Source organism: Balearica regulorum, chromosome Z, assembly GCF_011004875.1.
Source record: "Balearica regulorum gibbericeps isolate bBalReg1 chromosome Z, bBalReg1.pri, whole genome shotgun sequence".
Classification (NCBI taxonomy): domain Eukaryota; kingdom Metazoa; phylum Chordata; class Aves; order Gruiformes; family Gruidae; genus Balearica; species Balearica regulorum.
The window spans coordinates 3,690,111-3,708,681 of NC_046220.1; the positions used below are offsets into that span (position 1 = coordinate 3,690,111).

At 36.3% G+C, this 18,571-nt stretch overlaps 1 protein-coding gene across 1 annotated transcript in view; it reads right to left on the bottom strand.

Annotated features, from left to right (window-relative positions):
* ADGRV1 (adhesion G protein-coupled receptor V1) overlaps positions 1–18,571 on the bottom strand; it is a 267,326-nt gene that overhangs the window by 231,404 nt on the left and 17,351 nt on the right. The window contains exons 11-19 of the mRNA XM_075740373.1: positions 11,305–11,431; positions 11,031–11,216; positions 9,939–10,119; positions 9,181–9,344; positions 8,407–8,530; positions 7,778–8,044; positions 5,150–5,276; positions 2,826–3,043; positions 884–1,627 (exon numbers count right to left, since the gene is read on the bottom strand). Of these exons, the coding sequence (XP_075596488.1) occupies positions 884–1,627; positions 2,826–3,043; positions 5,150–5,276; positions 7,778–8,044; positions 8,407–8,530; positions 9,181–9,344; positions 9,939–10,119; positions 11,031–11,216; positions 11,305–11,431 (2,138 nt within the window). The remainder of the gene's footprint in view (positions 1–883; positions 1,628–2,825; positions 3,044–5,149; positions 5,277–7,777; positions 8,045–8,406; positions 8,531–9,180; positions 9,345–9,938; positions 10,120–11,030; positions 11,217–11,304; positions 11,432–18,571) is intronic.

The window sequence follows — 18,571 nt, forward strand, 5'->3', positions numbered from 1 at the left end:
TGTACGTTTTTAAATTGTCCTTCTTTGACTACAGAAAAGGCAATTATATTCAAGAAATTGATAATCATTCACTGCCTATCCCCACCAAAGAAAACAAGTGAAACCAAAGGCGAGAGGAAGAAAGGAAAAATTATGGAGATAATCTCCAATGGAAAAAAAAAAGTATGTGGAAGAATGGGAAACTGCAAAAGAAAGAGTAAATATAAATGTATTCCATCCATATAATATCTGACTTTATAAAGGAATTGGTCTAATACTTCTCTGGTCACTGCTGTTAGTTCAGAGTGCATGTCCATAGTGGTTATCTACGACTAAAATCACATCTGGTACTATCCAGTTAGAGAAACTGAACTACACATGCTAATGTTCCTTGGAACACTATTAAAATTACAGGCATAATTTTCATACACCATGTAAATACTCTCTTAAGTAAATCCACACCCTGAAAAATTCTATTGCTTTCAAGTAATATAATACACAACTAGAAATAAAATCATTACTGTCTTTTGTTTCAGAAACTGAGGAGAAAATAGTCCCTTCTCAGCTACAGTGCTGTAAATCTTATAGAAATTATTAACTGCATACACATATAACAGTATGTATACATGATAAGCATACATATATAAATATAATTCTAAATTATCAATTATTTTCAAATTATTGCAATCCAAGCACTGTTAAAGTACTAAATTATTTTGAACTTCCCCCGCTCTAATTTCCATATGCTTTTTGAAAATCCTCAGTATTTTCTATCCATTCTTTTCAATTAACTAATCAGACACAATAATTTCAGCATCTTGCATACACCTGTCACAGAGCTAGACTCTTCTATACATTGCAGAACTTTACATATGGAGAAAAACAATGAAGGCTATTGGCTCACCATCAGCAATTGCTTCTCCTTTAAGGCTCTTCATTCCTCCCAGAACTGGAACTCCATCCATGTAAAATTCAATTATACCTTCATCCAGAGTAATCAGAAGGTGAAGCCAAGCATTTTCATCCAGATATTTCAGGACTGCTGCTTGAGCCATATATGTCATATTGGATCCTAATGCTGTATACTGAAGCACTACAGAAACATGAGAATCGTTTGTTTGGATTTTCACGCCGTAATATAAGGTTCCATTATCGTCATCCTTTTCAACTACATAACCATCAGTACCGACATTAGGAATTAACCATGCTGAAAATGTAAAATTGGTTACTGCATTATTTCCACTGTATGGGTATTCCGGACCAATAATCCCAAATGCATCCTCTTTTCCACTGAAATACAAAGCATCTGTTCCGCTGTGACGGCGCCTCATGTGAGGCTGGGATTGTACGGAACTTGGAAATGATCCCAGCAACAAGAAGTCTACCATTGATGGTAGTCCATCTTGGAACGTACTAGACAGTATTTCCCAACCTAACCGGACAACACCAAAGGTGCCTTGTTGTCTCCAGATGGTGAAGTCTGTAATATAGGAAAGATCATCTTCAGAAAGAACATCTTCCGCTATGTCTCTGTCCTGGCTCTCTGGATCTATCACAAAGACCCCAAAAGGGTCATCGTTGAATGGGATCATCACGGTTACAGCAAGGTTTGTTTCAGACAACTGACCACCAGGACCAGGAGACCCACCTATACAATGGAAATTAGAGCAAAAGTTAATGGTTGTTTTCAAACAACACAGTCTGAAGAAAGCTACTCATTGCTTACAAGTTTTAAAATAATATGTAATTAATTACATATAATGTAATTAATGTAATTAATATGTAAGTAATTAACTATGTGTCTAAAATGGCTTAAATCTTCTTCAAAGAGCCTCTAAAGTCTTAGAAAATGCTCCGACTTAATAATACAACCGTATTGTTTTAAAACACTATAATGATAATTTTCATAGAAAACAAAGCAGTATGCTATTTTTCAACTGCAAAACACGCATTTGTCGTTCAGCTAAAACAAGATTAGCTCCTACTTCTCTGAATTAGTCAATGGGATAGGTTACCTTTGATTCATTTGACAAACATGGGGCCAAATTCAGTTCTCATATTACTCCAAGATTTACATGAATATGGAACAGCAAAAATTTGGCCCATTGCCTCTGAAACAGAAGCAGGGATACCTTGCAAAATCAGTAACCAGTTGTGTATTAAAACTTCTGCCAAGTCCTGCCATTAGTCATCTATTTCTGCACAGTAAGAGTTCATGATAGGAAGATCATGAGGTGAATGTAGAGCCTCCATATAGAAAATGTGCAGTGATCTACCTATTACAAGTAGGAAATCTTTTGTGCATGCATATGGATTTCACTTACAGGAAAGGTCAACACGTATTTTCAGTTGTATCTGAGCACAGAAGACCACAAATAGTACTGAGGTGGAATGAGTCCAGGAGATTTGGAACTCTGCTCAGTAGCAGACCTGTACCAGTTGTTATTTAAGTCATATGAAGTGATAACTATAAGTATTTGGCCTCTTCTAGAAAAAAGCAAACCAACCAACCAATGTCCATTATGGTAGACTTGCATAGCCTTTCATAGCTTTATTTTGTCTTCAACTACACAAAGATCTATATCTCTGAAATCACTAAGAGGCTTCCTTTTTAAAGATCAGATCACCAAAATGTGTATAACCATTATTCAGGAACTGAATAACTGCATTCATATACCTAAATTAGGATTAAATGAAAAATAAAACCTAAAGCCTTACCAGAAAAGTATAGGATATCAAGACATGATTCAATGCAAAGCTCTTGCCAGGGTTGGTTTCGTTTTGATTGATTAAACATAATTCTTTTCTACCAGATATGAAGGGAATGGTGATATAGAAGACAATACCTGAAGCATTCACCAACTTCAGAATGTAAAATTCATTGAATTCAGGAATTCTATCTGAAATAGCATGGAGTGTTATTGGCTTTGATCCTTCACCATCCATGAAGAACACAGTCCCATAAGTTTCATAGAACTCTTCTCCTGGCCTCAGGGCAGAGCCATTATCAAACAGCTGCCAGGTCAATGAGACATTGCCAAAGTGTCCTCTGTGTCTCAAAACCCTGTTCAATGATACAGAAAGAGTGAACAGTCTGGCAGACACGCATCAGCATTCATTAGGAAGGGAAAACACAATTACACTAATCTTCCTTACTGTGAAAAATAATATACAACATTCTAAATAACCATGAACAATAAATACAACCATGAACAACAATACAATCCTCTTTGAAGGCCTGCCATTTCACAGCATAATTCTACTCCCAGGTATACCCCAGGTACTTTAGAAAAAAAAGAAACCGATGCAGGTGCAAACAAAGTAGTACTGTTAAGCTAAACATCACTTTCTCTTGCAATTTTATGATGTAAATAATAAATAATAATGTATAATAGTTTAGCAAGTTAACATGAAAAATTTATATACCTGGCAACCCTTAGACGAGAAAGAGAATCATCTATATTTAACCACAAACATCTCTCCCTTTAACCATCAAGCCTCTTTAAACTCTTTCTTACATTGGTATTAAATTTGAATTATGTTCTACATCTTTCAGAAATCTGTGGTTATTCCAGATTAAGAATGTAGCAAATAAACCCAAGATCTTATTTTTTGTATAGCTATCTGGTAAGATAATTTCACCAATTTCCAAAAGGCATGATAAATAAAAAACGAAGCATATACTGCCCTTATTAACAAAGTATTCTTTACATACAAAAACCATGCTTCTGTTTGCACAATAAAATGTTGTACAAAGAGATTATATCAGACTGAAAAATTAGTTCAGGAAAATTAGTCCGGGCACAGCAACACAATTACGTTGTTTCTGCTTCCAAAGGTTTTTCTTTTTTTGCCATTAACAAGGGCGCTCTATCCCAGCTGGGTAGGACTGTTGCAGTAACTCCAATTTCTCCCTTTAAAGCGCAGTGCTGCCATAGCTGTTCTGAGAGATTAGGTTATATGTTATTCTGATCCTTCTGTTGCGTACTACACAACAGCCAAAGCAGTGAGGGTATGGAAGAGACAGCTCCCTAGTAAATATATTTCATCAAGGAGGACTGAGCAAGGTCCTCAAACACTGGTGATATTGGTATCATGTGCCTCCATAAAGCACCTGTAGAAAAACATGTTTAGTTCAAGTAATCATTCTTCAGACCTTCAAATAAAAAAAATCAAAAAAACCCACCTGCAAATAAGATTATAAAGGACAAAATAAAGCACAAAGAGCAGCATAACAAAACCAACCAAACACTATATTTAATACCTCTTTTTCTCAAGGATTTTCATTCTTTAGATGTGTAACACAAGGATAAAGACCTAAGTCATAGTCATAGGCATCTGCTTCAAGTCATTAAACAAACAAAAAAATCAAATAAAAAGATATAACAGAAAACTAAACAAATGCGAAAAGAGCCTCTTCCCTAACTGTTCACACTATTACATTTATTATGACCTAACTCCTCTTTATATCCTGTCTAGAGGTTTCGTAATGAAAAATCAGTATTTTTGTCAAATTATAATCCCATTCTGACTTTATGGAACAAAACAAGGTAAGATGCCAAGCAAATTCATTTCTTAACCCTTCCCATTTTTGAATACACCCCAGTGGCTGGAAGGAAAATACTTTCAAAGGTCAGACTAGGGAAGAGTATTTTCAGTCTAGAAGACAGTCACATTTGGACTTTGGGTATAGACTTCCATCTGTAATTAACAGATAGAAGAAAACCCAACTATCAGAAAGAATACAGTAATATGGGTTGTTTGTAGGGCAAGGCTTCAAAGTAGGGTGCAAAAAGAAATGAGCAACCACATAGTCATATTTAGCTGTATGTTGACTTTTTTATTTCTCTGTTAGTCCAGGTTATATTCTGCTCAATCATCAAGATTCCTCTGTATCTAAAGTCTACCAAGAATATAAGAAAACAACAATACCATAGTCTTATTTATTTACATTTTAACATTAATTTCTGTATACATTTTAAAATGATAATATAAAACAGTTGATGTCTTCAGTATGTTTACAGATCATTTAATCCAAAATTTATTAAAGCTATTTTCCCTTAATACTTTTTTATCAATGCAAACTTGTACGGGATTAGATCAAAGTACTATCCATAAAATACCATAAAGTTGCAAAAAAGTGCAAAAGCATTGTTTTAAAGTTACTTACAAAAAAATGTTACTTTTGCCTTCTTCCACTGTCTTCTCTAAAGTCTCCAAGGAGAAAATTCCATTAGGATCATCATTTGCTTCAATAATAACTGTAGCCACTCCAGCCTTAAAGATAACAGTATCCCCTAAAAAGAGAGTGATGAATTTTATCAAAACTGGAATCAGAAATGAGTGTGACTCTAAAACCGAAGGTGTTTCCTTCTCACTCCAACAGCTTTTATGCAAACAAAGAAATGAACAAAGATAAAACAATCAGTGAAAACCAATATTTGAGATATTCAGTAACAGGGAAATCAGAGTAAAAATACTTCAGTAGCATCTCATGCAGAGAGCAAGACATAAGATTTGCAGGAAAAAATACATGTGACATGACCAGAGAAGATGTGATTGTGAGCAGAAAGGATTTTATGGGAGGTTGTATTTCATGTTTGATCAACTAGTCAAGTCAAAATAAAAAGATATGTATTCAGGGTTCCCAGCTCTCCTTTAGACCTAGAATAGAAATATTGCACTTAAACTACATACAAGCTAAGAACAGTATCCAGGAGTTTATTCACACCCATATCACAGCCTATCTGAAAGGCAAAGATATAAGATACCTGTGAAGTAGAGGGGAACCTAGTAGGATTTCTGTGTGTATATTAGCACTGTAGAGACATTCTAACACCCTTCCTATGTCCACACATGTGCATTGTGTTTCCACCCCCATCCCATTTTTCACCCTATTTAAGAGCATTAGACTAGCTTTTGTTCCAAAGTAAACAATGTATTTACTGCTTTAACTTCATATATAACTCTATCTGTATTTTCTCTGAGGTACAACAGTGCGACAATTTTCAAAAGGGATGTAATGATCAAGGTCAATAAATGTAACAGATCATAGAAAGAAAATTTTGGTTTTTTGCTTTCAGGAATGCATATAGAAATATTCTGTATTTTTTGTGATTCTAGAGAGGCTGTGTGATGATATGACCCTCCTTTTAGAAGCAAAGGGAGACTGCAGCTACCCATTCCTGTAGGACCAGTGCATTGGGAGGAAAGCCATCACATGTTCCCAACAGAGTGGTAAGAGAAAATACCAGTAGATCTTGAAGAAAGTAAAGTAGAAAGAGATCATCAAAGAGAAAATTTAAGAAGAGAGAAGAATGGCTTTGTCCAATCATTTCTGTAAGGCTGATGTTCTGTAAGAGACCTGGGTACCAGCGTGAATGCCAGCTGACCTTAGGAAACAGATAAGCTACCTTATACTCAAATAATTGGTAAAAATTCCTCTATAATTCTCTGGCTGCCTGCTACCAACGTCTGGGGCAGATGCAGCTGGAGATCAATGAAGCCTTGTGAGCAATTCATAGACCAGCCACAGGGTGTCCACTTTCGTGTGACCTGAAGCACTCTCTTAGTCTCCTTGACTGAACCAGATCATTATAGACTGTAATGAGGGATAAGACACTTAGTAGGCATGCCTACATGAGGAAATCTAATTTTATATTTCCTCTTCTTGAATTGAATCCGTGGTAGGTGTTTAACTTTCTGACCACACAATCTAATGTGAAAGTATAATCTGATGGTTAATTGTGATAGTTTTCCTTTGCTTTATTAAATTATAGCCCCTCAAGTCAGTTCTTGTTTTGATGGATTCTCCAATTTAGTTTTAGTTTGCATTGCAAAGATATGCATTGCATTCACAACCTGTTATTAGCTACAGAATAACAATACCTGAAGGACAGTCAATGATTAAAATTTGCTAACATCATCGCAGATGACTCTCACACTACACCTTGAGTTTTGGCAGGACTAGGGGTGGGGACGGTGTTTATTAAGCAGGTAGAGCCCTGCTTTTCCTTAATAGGAAAATTTACCTATTTCTTATATTTAACTTATATTTTCTTATCCATATTACACAGCAGTGATGGTTTATTCCAGAAGACGTCTATTCAAAAACAGGCATGCGCTGAATAATTTTGTATCATTTTGTGCTAAATAACTAAAAAAAAAAAAAAAAAAAGACAATGTTATTTCTAAGATAATAAACCCATTCTTTACTGGTGGTACCTTGGGTAATTTCTAACATACATTTTTCTGTAGATTAAGCCTTGTAAAATTATATTGTCAGACCGAAAAAAAAAAAGTATGCATTCACTGCACTACTACAAAAATAAAACAGAGACCAATTTACATGGTTTTCCTCTAAAATGAGACAGTTCTGTTTGTTTTTACAAAAATCAGGCAGTTGTGTAGTATACAATGGAGCATGGCAAAAATCTAAAAGAATTCCTCTTTCCCTAAGGCTGTTGCAGTACTAACATTCTTTAGCCTTGTGTTTCTGTAGTCAAGTTAAAACCCCATCTAATTTGGAGCATTTACATTTGAAAAGAGACTTTCACTCCAGTTGTTTTTGCAGGAAAAATTTCAACCGTATCATTTTATTTTTGTTTCCAATTAAACAATTCAAGATGAAAATCCAAACACACTGTGTAAAGTAATTGCATAGAAATGTTGAAGCAAACCTTATTCATGTAATACTTGGCACTTAGATATTGCTTTATGATAAGACCCAGCCGGTAAAAAATTGCAGAAAAAAAGGAAAAGGAGAGTTACTAAACATACATTAAATCATTAATTTTACCTGTAGAATTCAAAAGGAAGATATAAAACATTTCATCAGTTTCAGGGGTATCATCATCATTAATATACACAGATAAGTTCTGCTCTCTTTCTCCAACATCGAACAAAATGACGCTGCTCCTTCCACTGGGAATGAAGTCTCCCTCTTCAGCTGTTGCATCTCCATTAACAGTGATATACTGGACAGCAACAGCAACATCAGCAGATCCATTCCTTAGGACTGTAAAGTTTGCAACACCTCCTTCTTTAACGCTCACTGTCAGAGGTTCTGAAAATACAGAAGCAACAAATCTACCTGAGTTCAAGCCTGAGCTCCTTGCACGTGCCCTATTTTCCTAATCCTCCCCAGTGAAACAGAAGGTGTATGTGGCAAAGGCATGGAAATACTTGTGGGTACAAGAGAATATTGTTGTTCTTAGCCACCTAACCCATCCCAGCATCAACAAAGAGAATAACGAAAGAAAATACAGGAAGCTTCTGAAGGAAACAAATGCAAATTCAACACAACAAAAGACATCAACATTTTATACTAGTTCCATTGGAATTAGGATTTGCCAATGATCTGGTCCATCAATAAAATCTGTTTAGGGTAGTACATGTATTCTACATTTAAAACCAGTAATATCTAACCTGCAAAATAAAGGGGATCATCATTCCTTGTAATCTGTAAAAATGCACTGGTTATATTACCCAGCCTGGCCCCACCAGTAGCATTGAATAAGCTGATGATGAATACTTCCATCTCTTCAGGTACCTGAAAGTATTACAAAATTAATTTATTGCATACAAAACAATGAAGAAATTAAAATGAACAGATGAAGGGATTAACAAACCAGAGATTTCTGAGTGTTGTTTTTTTATTTATTGATCCTTCAGTGTGTCAAGAGGGATGACAAATGACAGCCCGTACAGTTACAGAGAAATCATCATCAGTCTAAAATCCTTCTAAATAAGTCTCCTCATCTTTACTGTTGGACAGATGGCCCTAAAGTTATCTTTAAGTTTCCTGCTTCTGAAATATGTAATTTATTTTTACAGCTTTACTTATTTATTATTAAGTACTCTCATTCTTTCTTTTTTACTTCAAATACATCAGCATTAAAAATAAAAATTAGGATTCCTGTTATCAAAACAATGGGTTTATTCAAATTAAATTTTCTATAATTTAACCACATTCAACTATTCTCAGTTTCTAACTGTTTTTGTTTATAGGTATGCACAGCTTTTCAAATTCTCTTATGATTTGCTAAAGTAATCTCAGTTTTACCCAAGTATTTTGATTTTTCCTACAAACACCTACCAGGCTCTTAAAAAACAAACATTCCTTCTTTCTCCTTAAATTGTAATGTTTTAGCGCTTAATCTTTCTCCCATATACTCACACAAAAACACTAAAAATATTTACCTCATCTGGCAATGAGTAAATGGTGATATTTTTTGAAAACTCCAGATTATCAAAGAAAATAGTCCCTTGTTCTGGATAGACGTCATTGGTACATGCTGGGTCAACAACCCAAGACACACTAACATTGCCATAGCTTCCTTGGTTTCTTACAACTCTGTAAGCAGCTAAAAAATTGAAGCATATACAGTCAGCGTGCATCTTCAGAACACAAATCAAGAAGAAAAAGGTCAGCAAAGATGAAACAAAGAAAAAGGAAAGGAAATAATAAGCAAATTCACTTCTTGCAAAACCAATAATATGTGAGAGAACTACATGAAAGGACATAAAAGAGAGACCATTATTAAAGCAGTTCAAACTTGCTCAAATTTGTTAATTTTTGCCTATAAAAATACTTGATAATTCAATAGAAACAGATAAATCGAAGTCACCTATATGAAGATTTATCTCCATTCTTCTCTCCCATAGCACCCTATTCTTCATGCTCCACAAACAGAGCTACTACCTCCAGGTCGCACTTTGCACATACATCAATATTCCATCCCTCCTGTCTGGCATATTCTCTAGCCATTTTTTTACTGGATTGATCCCTCTGGCTTTCCAAGCCCATCCTTCTCCAGCCTCCACCGCTCATCATGCTGGCACTGTACCACTCTGCAAACTCCCGAGTGGAGACTGGAGTCAGACATTGTCCTAGAAAGGTGAAATGGGGAAAAGAACCCTTGCAGGGGCAGACAGCAGATCTAATAAAAAAGAATTACCAGCGTAGACGATTTCTCCTTTACTTTCCCTTATGGTGACTAATAGTTCATCAGGTAGAAACTGAATGACACCGTGTGGATCATCATTCTTCAAAATGGTGATGTTGACCACTGTGGCATTCCCCAACTTGCCTGGCATTTCACTGTAGCCACTCAGTACCACCGAATATATCTCGTCCAGCTAGAAGAGGGAAACTCAGTCAGAATAAAAATACATATTCAGTGTTCACATACAAAACAAATGGGCAAAGATCCACAGTCCCTAGCCAGGCAGAAAGACGTATAAATTTAAACAAAAGGAAATCGCACACACTTTCTACATCCATGATGTGTTCACACATTGCCATCAGAACAAAGACACAATTAGAAATTTCTCTCTCTGATAGGATTATTTTCTTCCAAAATCTAGCATTATTATAGGCAAGGACTTATTTTGTCTACTTAACTTAGAATTACATCAATTCACTACTACAAATCTATTTGTAACACTCCCTGAAAGCTACGTTATCTTTTCTATATGATTTATTAACATTTCTGGCTTTGCAACAGGGAAAGCAAAGATTTTAAAACCACACTAATTCAGAAAGAACGTATCAGCTTGCTTTATTAATCTAATGGGACTTTGTACTTCACATATTTCTTGAAAAAAAGCTCACAGGTAATACTTCAAGGAACATTAAAACAAGTATAGCATCTATGTATCTATAAGATCAATATTAGTCCAGACTGGGGAACACTGAGTGAAGCTACCAGATGATTGCTAGAAAAAAAACAAAAAGGAAGTGGGTCTTCACACAGAGTTCAATTAAACAAAAGCACTCTATAATACAGAATGTCACGGATGCGAAAAACTCACATGGATTCAAAGCGTAACTGTTTCAATTAACAGAAAAAAAAAATCCACTGAGGACTAATAAACCCAAAGACACCTTCTATTTATCAAGGAATGCCCGGTTTGGAGGCTAGGAAGACATTGGGGAGAAAAGCCATTACACACTTATTCTGCACCTATATATTTGCCTATATTTTAGTAAGTGACAAACTAGTACGCCTGTGAACACAATCTGAAGAAAGAAAAATATTATTTTTTACCTCTGGAATCCCATCCATCCTTGTCAGAAGAGTAATTATGATCTCTTTTTCACCAGGCTTAAACTCCAGAATTCCCGTGCTTCCATAGAACTCATTATTGTCTCTTGGTTCTACAGTGTAGCGCAGAAACTGCCCAAGGAGACTTCCTCTGCTGCGGACAATCTGCAGCTCGACAGACTCTCCTTCCTGTAAAAAAGAAAATCCAGCTTTTTTCTAGCACTCTGCATAAACTAAGTTGTCCACAATGATTAAAATAAATTGCTCAGATAGCTACCTTGATACTGTAGGGACCTCTGGAAGAAGGAGAAAACTCAAACACTCCTCCAGGATCATCATTTTCCAAAATAATAATTTCACAAGTAGTAAACCCGTATTTCAGTATTTGATTTTCCACACTGACTCTGAGAAAGGAAGGCAAGAGGTTTTTTAGAGTGACAATTCTGTTTCGCAAGTAAATTCACCCCTGTGTGAAGGACATCAGAATACTGATGAATTTTATTAATAAATTATGAAAACAATTACCTGCAAAGAATAAAATAAATTAAGAAAGACATATCAGTATGTTTTATCCATTTGTAAAAAACCCCTTTGTTTCCAAAGTAACTTTGTTTTCTGATTAGTTTTTATAGTTGGTGATTCTAGCTTTTTTTTAGGCACACATGCACACAAAACACAGGAAAAGAAACAGAATTGTGCAGTAAAAAGTTAGAGTTATATTCAATATTACTTGGTATTTGGATCAAAACATAAAGGGTAATCCAAAATCACTTAAACAAACAGAAATCACATTGACAGCTACACGTTCTTACCCTCTTCTGCAAAAATTTACTATTGCTACAAACAGGAAGAGACTTGCCCCTCAATATTGTGGATTTCACCCTCAGCCATGTGTTAACCTGCCTTCTCTAAGATGTGGACACCACCTGTAGGATCCCACTCTGGCTCTAGTAAGTGTTGGCCCTACTCTCAGTAGTTCAGACTCATTCCCTTTCTTCCTCACAAACCTGCTGCCTAAAAGCATGTGATGAATGGTGCAGACATGTGCTCCTCAAGGTGGAGGACTTCTCTCCCTGGGCTACACCATCTTGGTCTTACTCATGGACACGAATGGGCCATATCTGACAACAGAAGGAAATCTTGCGCATTTCTTGTGTTCATTTCCTCAGATATGCCAATTTTCAACGACATTGTTTTAAGTTCACTATATTAAAAATGCCAGAAAACGTACTACTGAAGGATGCATCGTGAATGGACCTTCAGACGGACGGTTTAGATATGGCTTATTACATGGTGTTTTATGTATTTAGATTCCTGTGCATCTTCCGTGTTTCCTGGAAGAATATTTCAATGAAATCTTGGTCCAACATATTGAAAATATTTTTATGGTTTCACCGTACTACAACTCTAGACATTTTCAAACACTATTTCATCTAGAAAGAAATGTGATCTATTATATCCAATTTTTTAAATCAGTTCCAGAACTGTTTCCACAAACACTCCATAAATAACTGGAATGCCCCCACACAAAAGAAAAATATCAATGCATCTTGTAGCAAAGACTACAGGCAGGATACAAGATGCAAAACAGGAAATATCTATTTAGTAGGGTAATGCCATGTTTATTGCACATTAAAAAAATGTCAGCAGACACAATAACTTGACTTAATATAGACTAAATGTAGGTTATTCAAAAACAAGATGACCGCTCATCTTTGATTGCAGAACACTTCTTCTCTATAATTCTAGTCAGTTCAGTCATTTAGTTGGGGCAAATTGTATTTGTGGCAGTTTAAAACAAATAATCCATTATTGCATCAAACGCTCAAATATCAAACACTGAGCCATGCATTCATAACTTTCATCATTCACAGATCCTAAATAAAGAAACGCCTTCAAGCCAGAACCTCATGCCATCAAATTAAATACCAAAGGGCAAGCATGCATTGTCTGAAGAGATGCAGAAGACATGATTACTGAGAGGAAAAGAAAAGATAAAGACAGATTCTGTCCAAAACAACCACTTTTAAAACAAAGCATTGATTCTCTGAAGACAAACTACAGTTCACTGCACTTACCCAAAATACACGACAAACCTTTCTGTCTCTACCCTGTCAACACAGAAAGAAAGAAAAGGGATGGGGGAAGGAATGAAAGTGCCACTTGCTAGAATTTCAATAGTACTAATCTTAGAAAAGAATAATAATAATTAAAAAAAAAGAAACCCACAACACAAAGCTTTCTTTTTCCTTTCCAAAAGCTTATAATGTCGATTTTATGGGAACCCTACTTGGCATTTTCCTGTTGACAAATGCTATCAAGTGGGCAGTTCCCACTTAGGAGAAATGACCCCACAACCAATTCAGCATGTCAAGACCCATTCATGGTATACCCTACCAAGCCCTCCTCCAACAGCTCGGTTACTACCAGCCTCCGTCCCTGCTCACTACTGCACCAGCAGAAATAACCCTTCAACTAAGAAAAAATATCTACATGATATTCCTTGATATGTTGTTTCCATGATATGTTGTTTCATCAATCTGTCAAAGTAATGATAAAAACAGGTAAGCGCAGTGGGAGTTGTACTGGGTATATATATCGAAAACTATTTTGGCACAAAAATCACAAAATTAATTTCTAACAATTTTTCATTTAATCAGATTACCAAAGTAAAATAATAAAAATAAAAATATAACAAAAATACAAAAATATGAAAATAAAAGAGTATTTGCAAATCTCTTAATTGGTTCAGTTTCAGTCAAGCACTCATACTATATTTGGTAACAAAACTACCACATCAAGTCAGATGGAAGGGCAGTATTATTCTGCAATTGCAAGCATGCATTTTGGCTTTCTTAATCTAAAACAAATACAAATTAAATATAAACCCTGTATCTTCTACCAAAACACCATAAACAGATTGCTACAGAATTGATAAAGTGAAATTCTGACTTCACTAATCTCATAAAGAACTCAGATGCAGAATTCAATAGAGATAAGTGCTCAAAATTCTGAGAAAATAAAGCAAATACATTTCCAGATACATTCTGCATTAATAAAAATATGAATTAATAGAAAATTTTTCATTGATTTCCAATGAGGCTAGCTTTTAAACACTATACATTGAGACATTCTCCCTTCCTTCAGAAACATATGCAAAAGACTTCTGAAACAAAGTTTTGGAATGAAAAGATCATGCAATGAAGAGATCAAGGAGAAAATTCCAGAGTTAATGCTAAAATTTAATTAAATCACTAAGCTGTTGGTAATATAATTTACAACAGAGAATACAAATGAACCATTATGTCAAGCAAGTTTTTGATATGTATGCACAAGCTTAAGTAGTTAAGACATAATAATTCATCAGTAAGTGAAAGGGCATGCCACAACTAAAATATCTTTTGGCTTCATGGAGTTACACTGCGTGACTCCAAACACAGCTCAGACAAAAAAGCCTGTTAAGATGAACTGAGGAGTAGTGATAAAATCTAATAGTGTGCTGAAATGCACAAAGGCAGCATTGCAGAGATACAAGGGGCATCAGAAATGAAACAGTCACAAGGTACCATGAGTTGTGCATCTTGAGCATCTCCACGTGATCCTTGAAAGGACTAAGAAGACTGGCAATACCTTATTACTTCTAACCAGTCACAGTGTAAGTCAGATAGATATCGAGAGAACCTCCAGGTCAGAAAGCAACTAGTCAGATTCAGCCCATTCCCTGCTAAAGAAAATCATCATTTGGGAGGTTTCTCCATCCAAGTCCCATTTTCAACACTAGGACCACTTGAATGATTGATTGGTTGATCTGACCATGTTTCCTCTGCAGGACTGACCAGATTGCTATCACTGCTCTGACATAGTAAATGTTGGTTACTATTCAAAAAAGGCATAAAATAGCCTACGCAAAAATGGGCTTCCAACTCTGAGCTGCTGTTAAATGAACAGTGTACGCAACAGGATCCCTCATGTCGACACACTGAGGTACACATATATGAATTGTCATAACCATCATCCAGCCTAAACCTGACATGTGTTCCTGGCCTGACCTGCCCCACCACCATGACCTTGCACAATGCCCTGGGCTCCAGGTTGCTCCCAGTTAGCTGCTCCAGCCTGCTCTCCAGCCTTGCTGGGGGTGGTGGGATGGCCACACTATCAGGCTGGATCCCTGGCCCTATGCCACCACACAGTCCACGGGCCACCAGCCATCAACTCTTGCCACATGCCGTGACAACGTCGAAGAACAACTGTTCATATGCATTCCTTTCGTTGCAGAGTAAAGACATCCAAACTGCCGTGGAGCACACGGGGTCAGTTTAGTCCTCTTTCACCCTTTGTGGTATGTGAAACCATCTCTTTGGGCACTAAAGTACAACAGCAGTGTGGAAACAGAACAAAAATGGCTACTCAGAACTTCCAAAATCATGGTTTTCCCTGGTGAGGGCATTGAGAAGTAACGATAAAAGTTAAAACAACTTGTACACAGTCGCTTCGCCATACCAAGGAGCTCCAGCTAATAGAGGTAGCACTTGACCAGGAGCATGGGGATCCCTCTCACTGGGAACGCCATTCGCCTTTCTTTCTCTTCAGCTTAACTTTTTCTGTAAAATGGCTATCTGTGGGCATGAAGTTTAATTTTGTGACAGACGATAAGAATTAGCAACATTTGTGCTGCTAACGTCAGAAATGCAATCTCAAACTGCGTAACTGTTTTCTGTGATGAAACAGCTGTAAAAAGAACACTTCACATATGACAAATCTCATGTGAAATGACTCAGAATTAGGGAAATTTTTTCTTTAAAAACCCCTTAATTATTATTTAACAAGAACTATGGATTAATTAGGACAGCTAACAGAAGCATCAGAATGTTTCTTGCACTTTTTTAAACACATAGTACTACAAAATAGTAGAAAGAAGATGTCTGACTTAGTTTAAAGTAACATGACAAATTCAATGCTATTATGAATGAAATACCACCACAAATAAAATAATAACTATTAAGACATGCAATATGGTTGAATTTTATAGTTTGGGACCAAGAATTGGAATTTTGCAGAAAGTGAATGTTTTGAAAGGCACCTGAAAAACTGAATCGCATCTGTGAGTCTGTATTGCTGTTACTACGAAAAATGCACTTCTCTAACAAACTTTCTTTTCTCTCAGGGTATCTTGGAAAAGGTGCATTCAGATTGTATGTGGAACGTTATGCATTTGCTTCCTAGATTTGCAGTCAGTGTTTACGCCTTCTTCAATTTTTTCAGGATTATCTACTTACTTAATTAGTAGCAGGACCTAGCTTTAAAGAACAGTATTAAGTTGGGATTTGCCATATTATAAATTCCACAGTGCTTCTCATCAGAGGGAACACCTTCTTTCCATGGTTAATCCACAGATTATTCAATTTTGCAGGCTATTTTAATTTTTGTTACTCATAGCAGGAGATATATGCCATTGTTATTTTGAAAAGTAATCAAAGCTAGCAGTAGGAGCCCAGCAGCAATCATTTAAACATTCCACTACTATTTTCAAATAACTTTTCCTCCATCAAAATAAAGTCTGATCAAATCCTTGAAGAAAAAAACCCTTTTACACTGAAAGAGGTAATTCATATAGCACCACATGCATTACTTAATAGAAAAATTACTTAAGTAAGAAAGATAAATATAGTTTTGAAACAGACACTAACCACAGGAAATCACAGTTAGGAGAAAATCCCAGCTCCATTAAACAGTATATTAGTGTTTCTGTGCATGTCAGTGCAGACAGCAACCCACAACATACAAATATTGCTTGAGCTCTGAATTAAGGACCACAGACAGTATGCAGTGCTTTAAATGGGCCTTCTATGATTCGCTGACTTTTTGTGATGAAGCAATCTCTTAAACACAAAAATGTTAAAAAACTAATAGTCAAACCTATGTTTTCCATTTGCAATTTTAAAAAAATCTGTTTTCTAGATTTACTCAAGACAGAATTTCAGCCCGTGGAAACTTGTATCACATCACAGAAATCGCTAGAACTCTAAAAATCCCCATGTTACATTGCTTCAGTTTGGCTTTATCATATATAGTAAATGAGATTTAGGTCACAACATACAAACGTGAATCTGTTCTGGCATCCTAAATTATATGAGTAATGATTCAAAAAGAATTTGAGCACAAGGACTACTTAAACAGTCATCTGTTCATGGATTATAACTTTCACAAATTAAAATCAATTTATCGGTATGTTGCTGTTCCCAGATCCCAAAGTCCACGAGTTCTCACTCTCAGCACCATTCACTTAAGAGTACAAACACAACCCGCGTGCCGTGGAGGTCCTGGCCCTTCACTTGTGCTAACTGCCAAATCGATCAGATTTTTTAAAAACTGATTTCTATTTGTGCTTTACCAGGTAAAATGAACAGCCCCAGTATGTATATACACTTTCCCAAAGCATGCCCACAATTTCCATGGCCTGTTCTACCTACATTCATCAAGAAGACCAAAGTCTTTTCTTTCTCATACAGATTCACTACAGACATCTGCCTTTATTTATGTTTGGTCTCAATTCACACCCATTCAGATATGGGCAGGCATTCAAACTGAATCTGCTCCTAAAAAAGAACATATGAAGAAGCTTCAGCAGGTACAAGATTATCTTGCTTCTTTATTACTCATCTGTCGTCTTTGGAAGCATATTCTTCATGATATACTTTGGCCTCCATTTTGTGGACATAATTCAGAGTTGGTTTTAGTGTCTATGGCCTACGGACAGAGGCCATAGAGCAAGGAAGGAAAATACTATTTTTAATGGCTTGGAAAGTTTCTTTTATAGCTATGGATGTAATTAAAGCCCGTTTAAAATGTAAACTGCCTTAACACCACCACTGAGTTGTAAATAATACAACCTTGTTAGAACTAATTATTTTCATTAGTTTATCCATGCTATTACTAATTGCGATAAACAGAATGCTTATGAAGGTATTTCTATGTCTATAGTTCCATTAAAGTTCTTACATGCTCTGTTTTCCTACTGACTTATGCTACAATTTATAGAACAGTACAAGCACATCCACAGCACAGTGCATCTTTGTTTTCATGCTAATTCACTACTGCTGCGAGGTGCTGGCTGCCAGCCTTGGAAACTGAAATCTTCTGTTCATCCAGAAACTACAAACTATGCAGACAGCAATGCCACAAGCTTACACACACAACCCTGCCAGTATCTTTCCACCCTGATTTGAAGAGTCATCCCCAGTACCGAAAGGATGATCTTTGCAGTCATTTCATTCTTGGCTCCCGCCAATGTTAAAGTTGCCAAATTTCACTCACAGCCCTGGGGGACACCATCCAGGTCTAGAGAAAAGTTCAGATTTTATCTCCTCCTTGTTTACTTCTTTTTCCAGGCCAGACCACCTGCTCCTTACTTCACACTCTGACCTTGCCAAGTGTGGGAAAGCTGCTTATGGCTGGCACACTTTTTACCAGCCACTTCACGATCAGCAGAACCTGCTACTCCCACCGCACATAGCAAAAGCAGAACAGTGGTTATGTTTGTT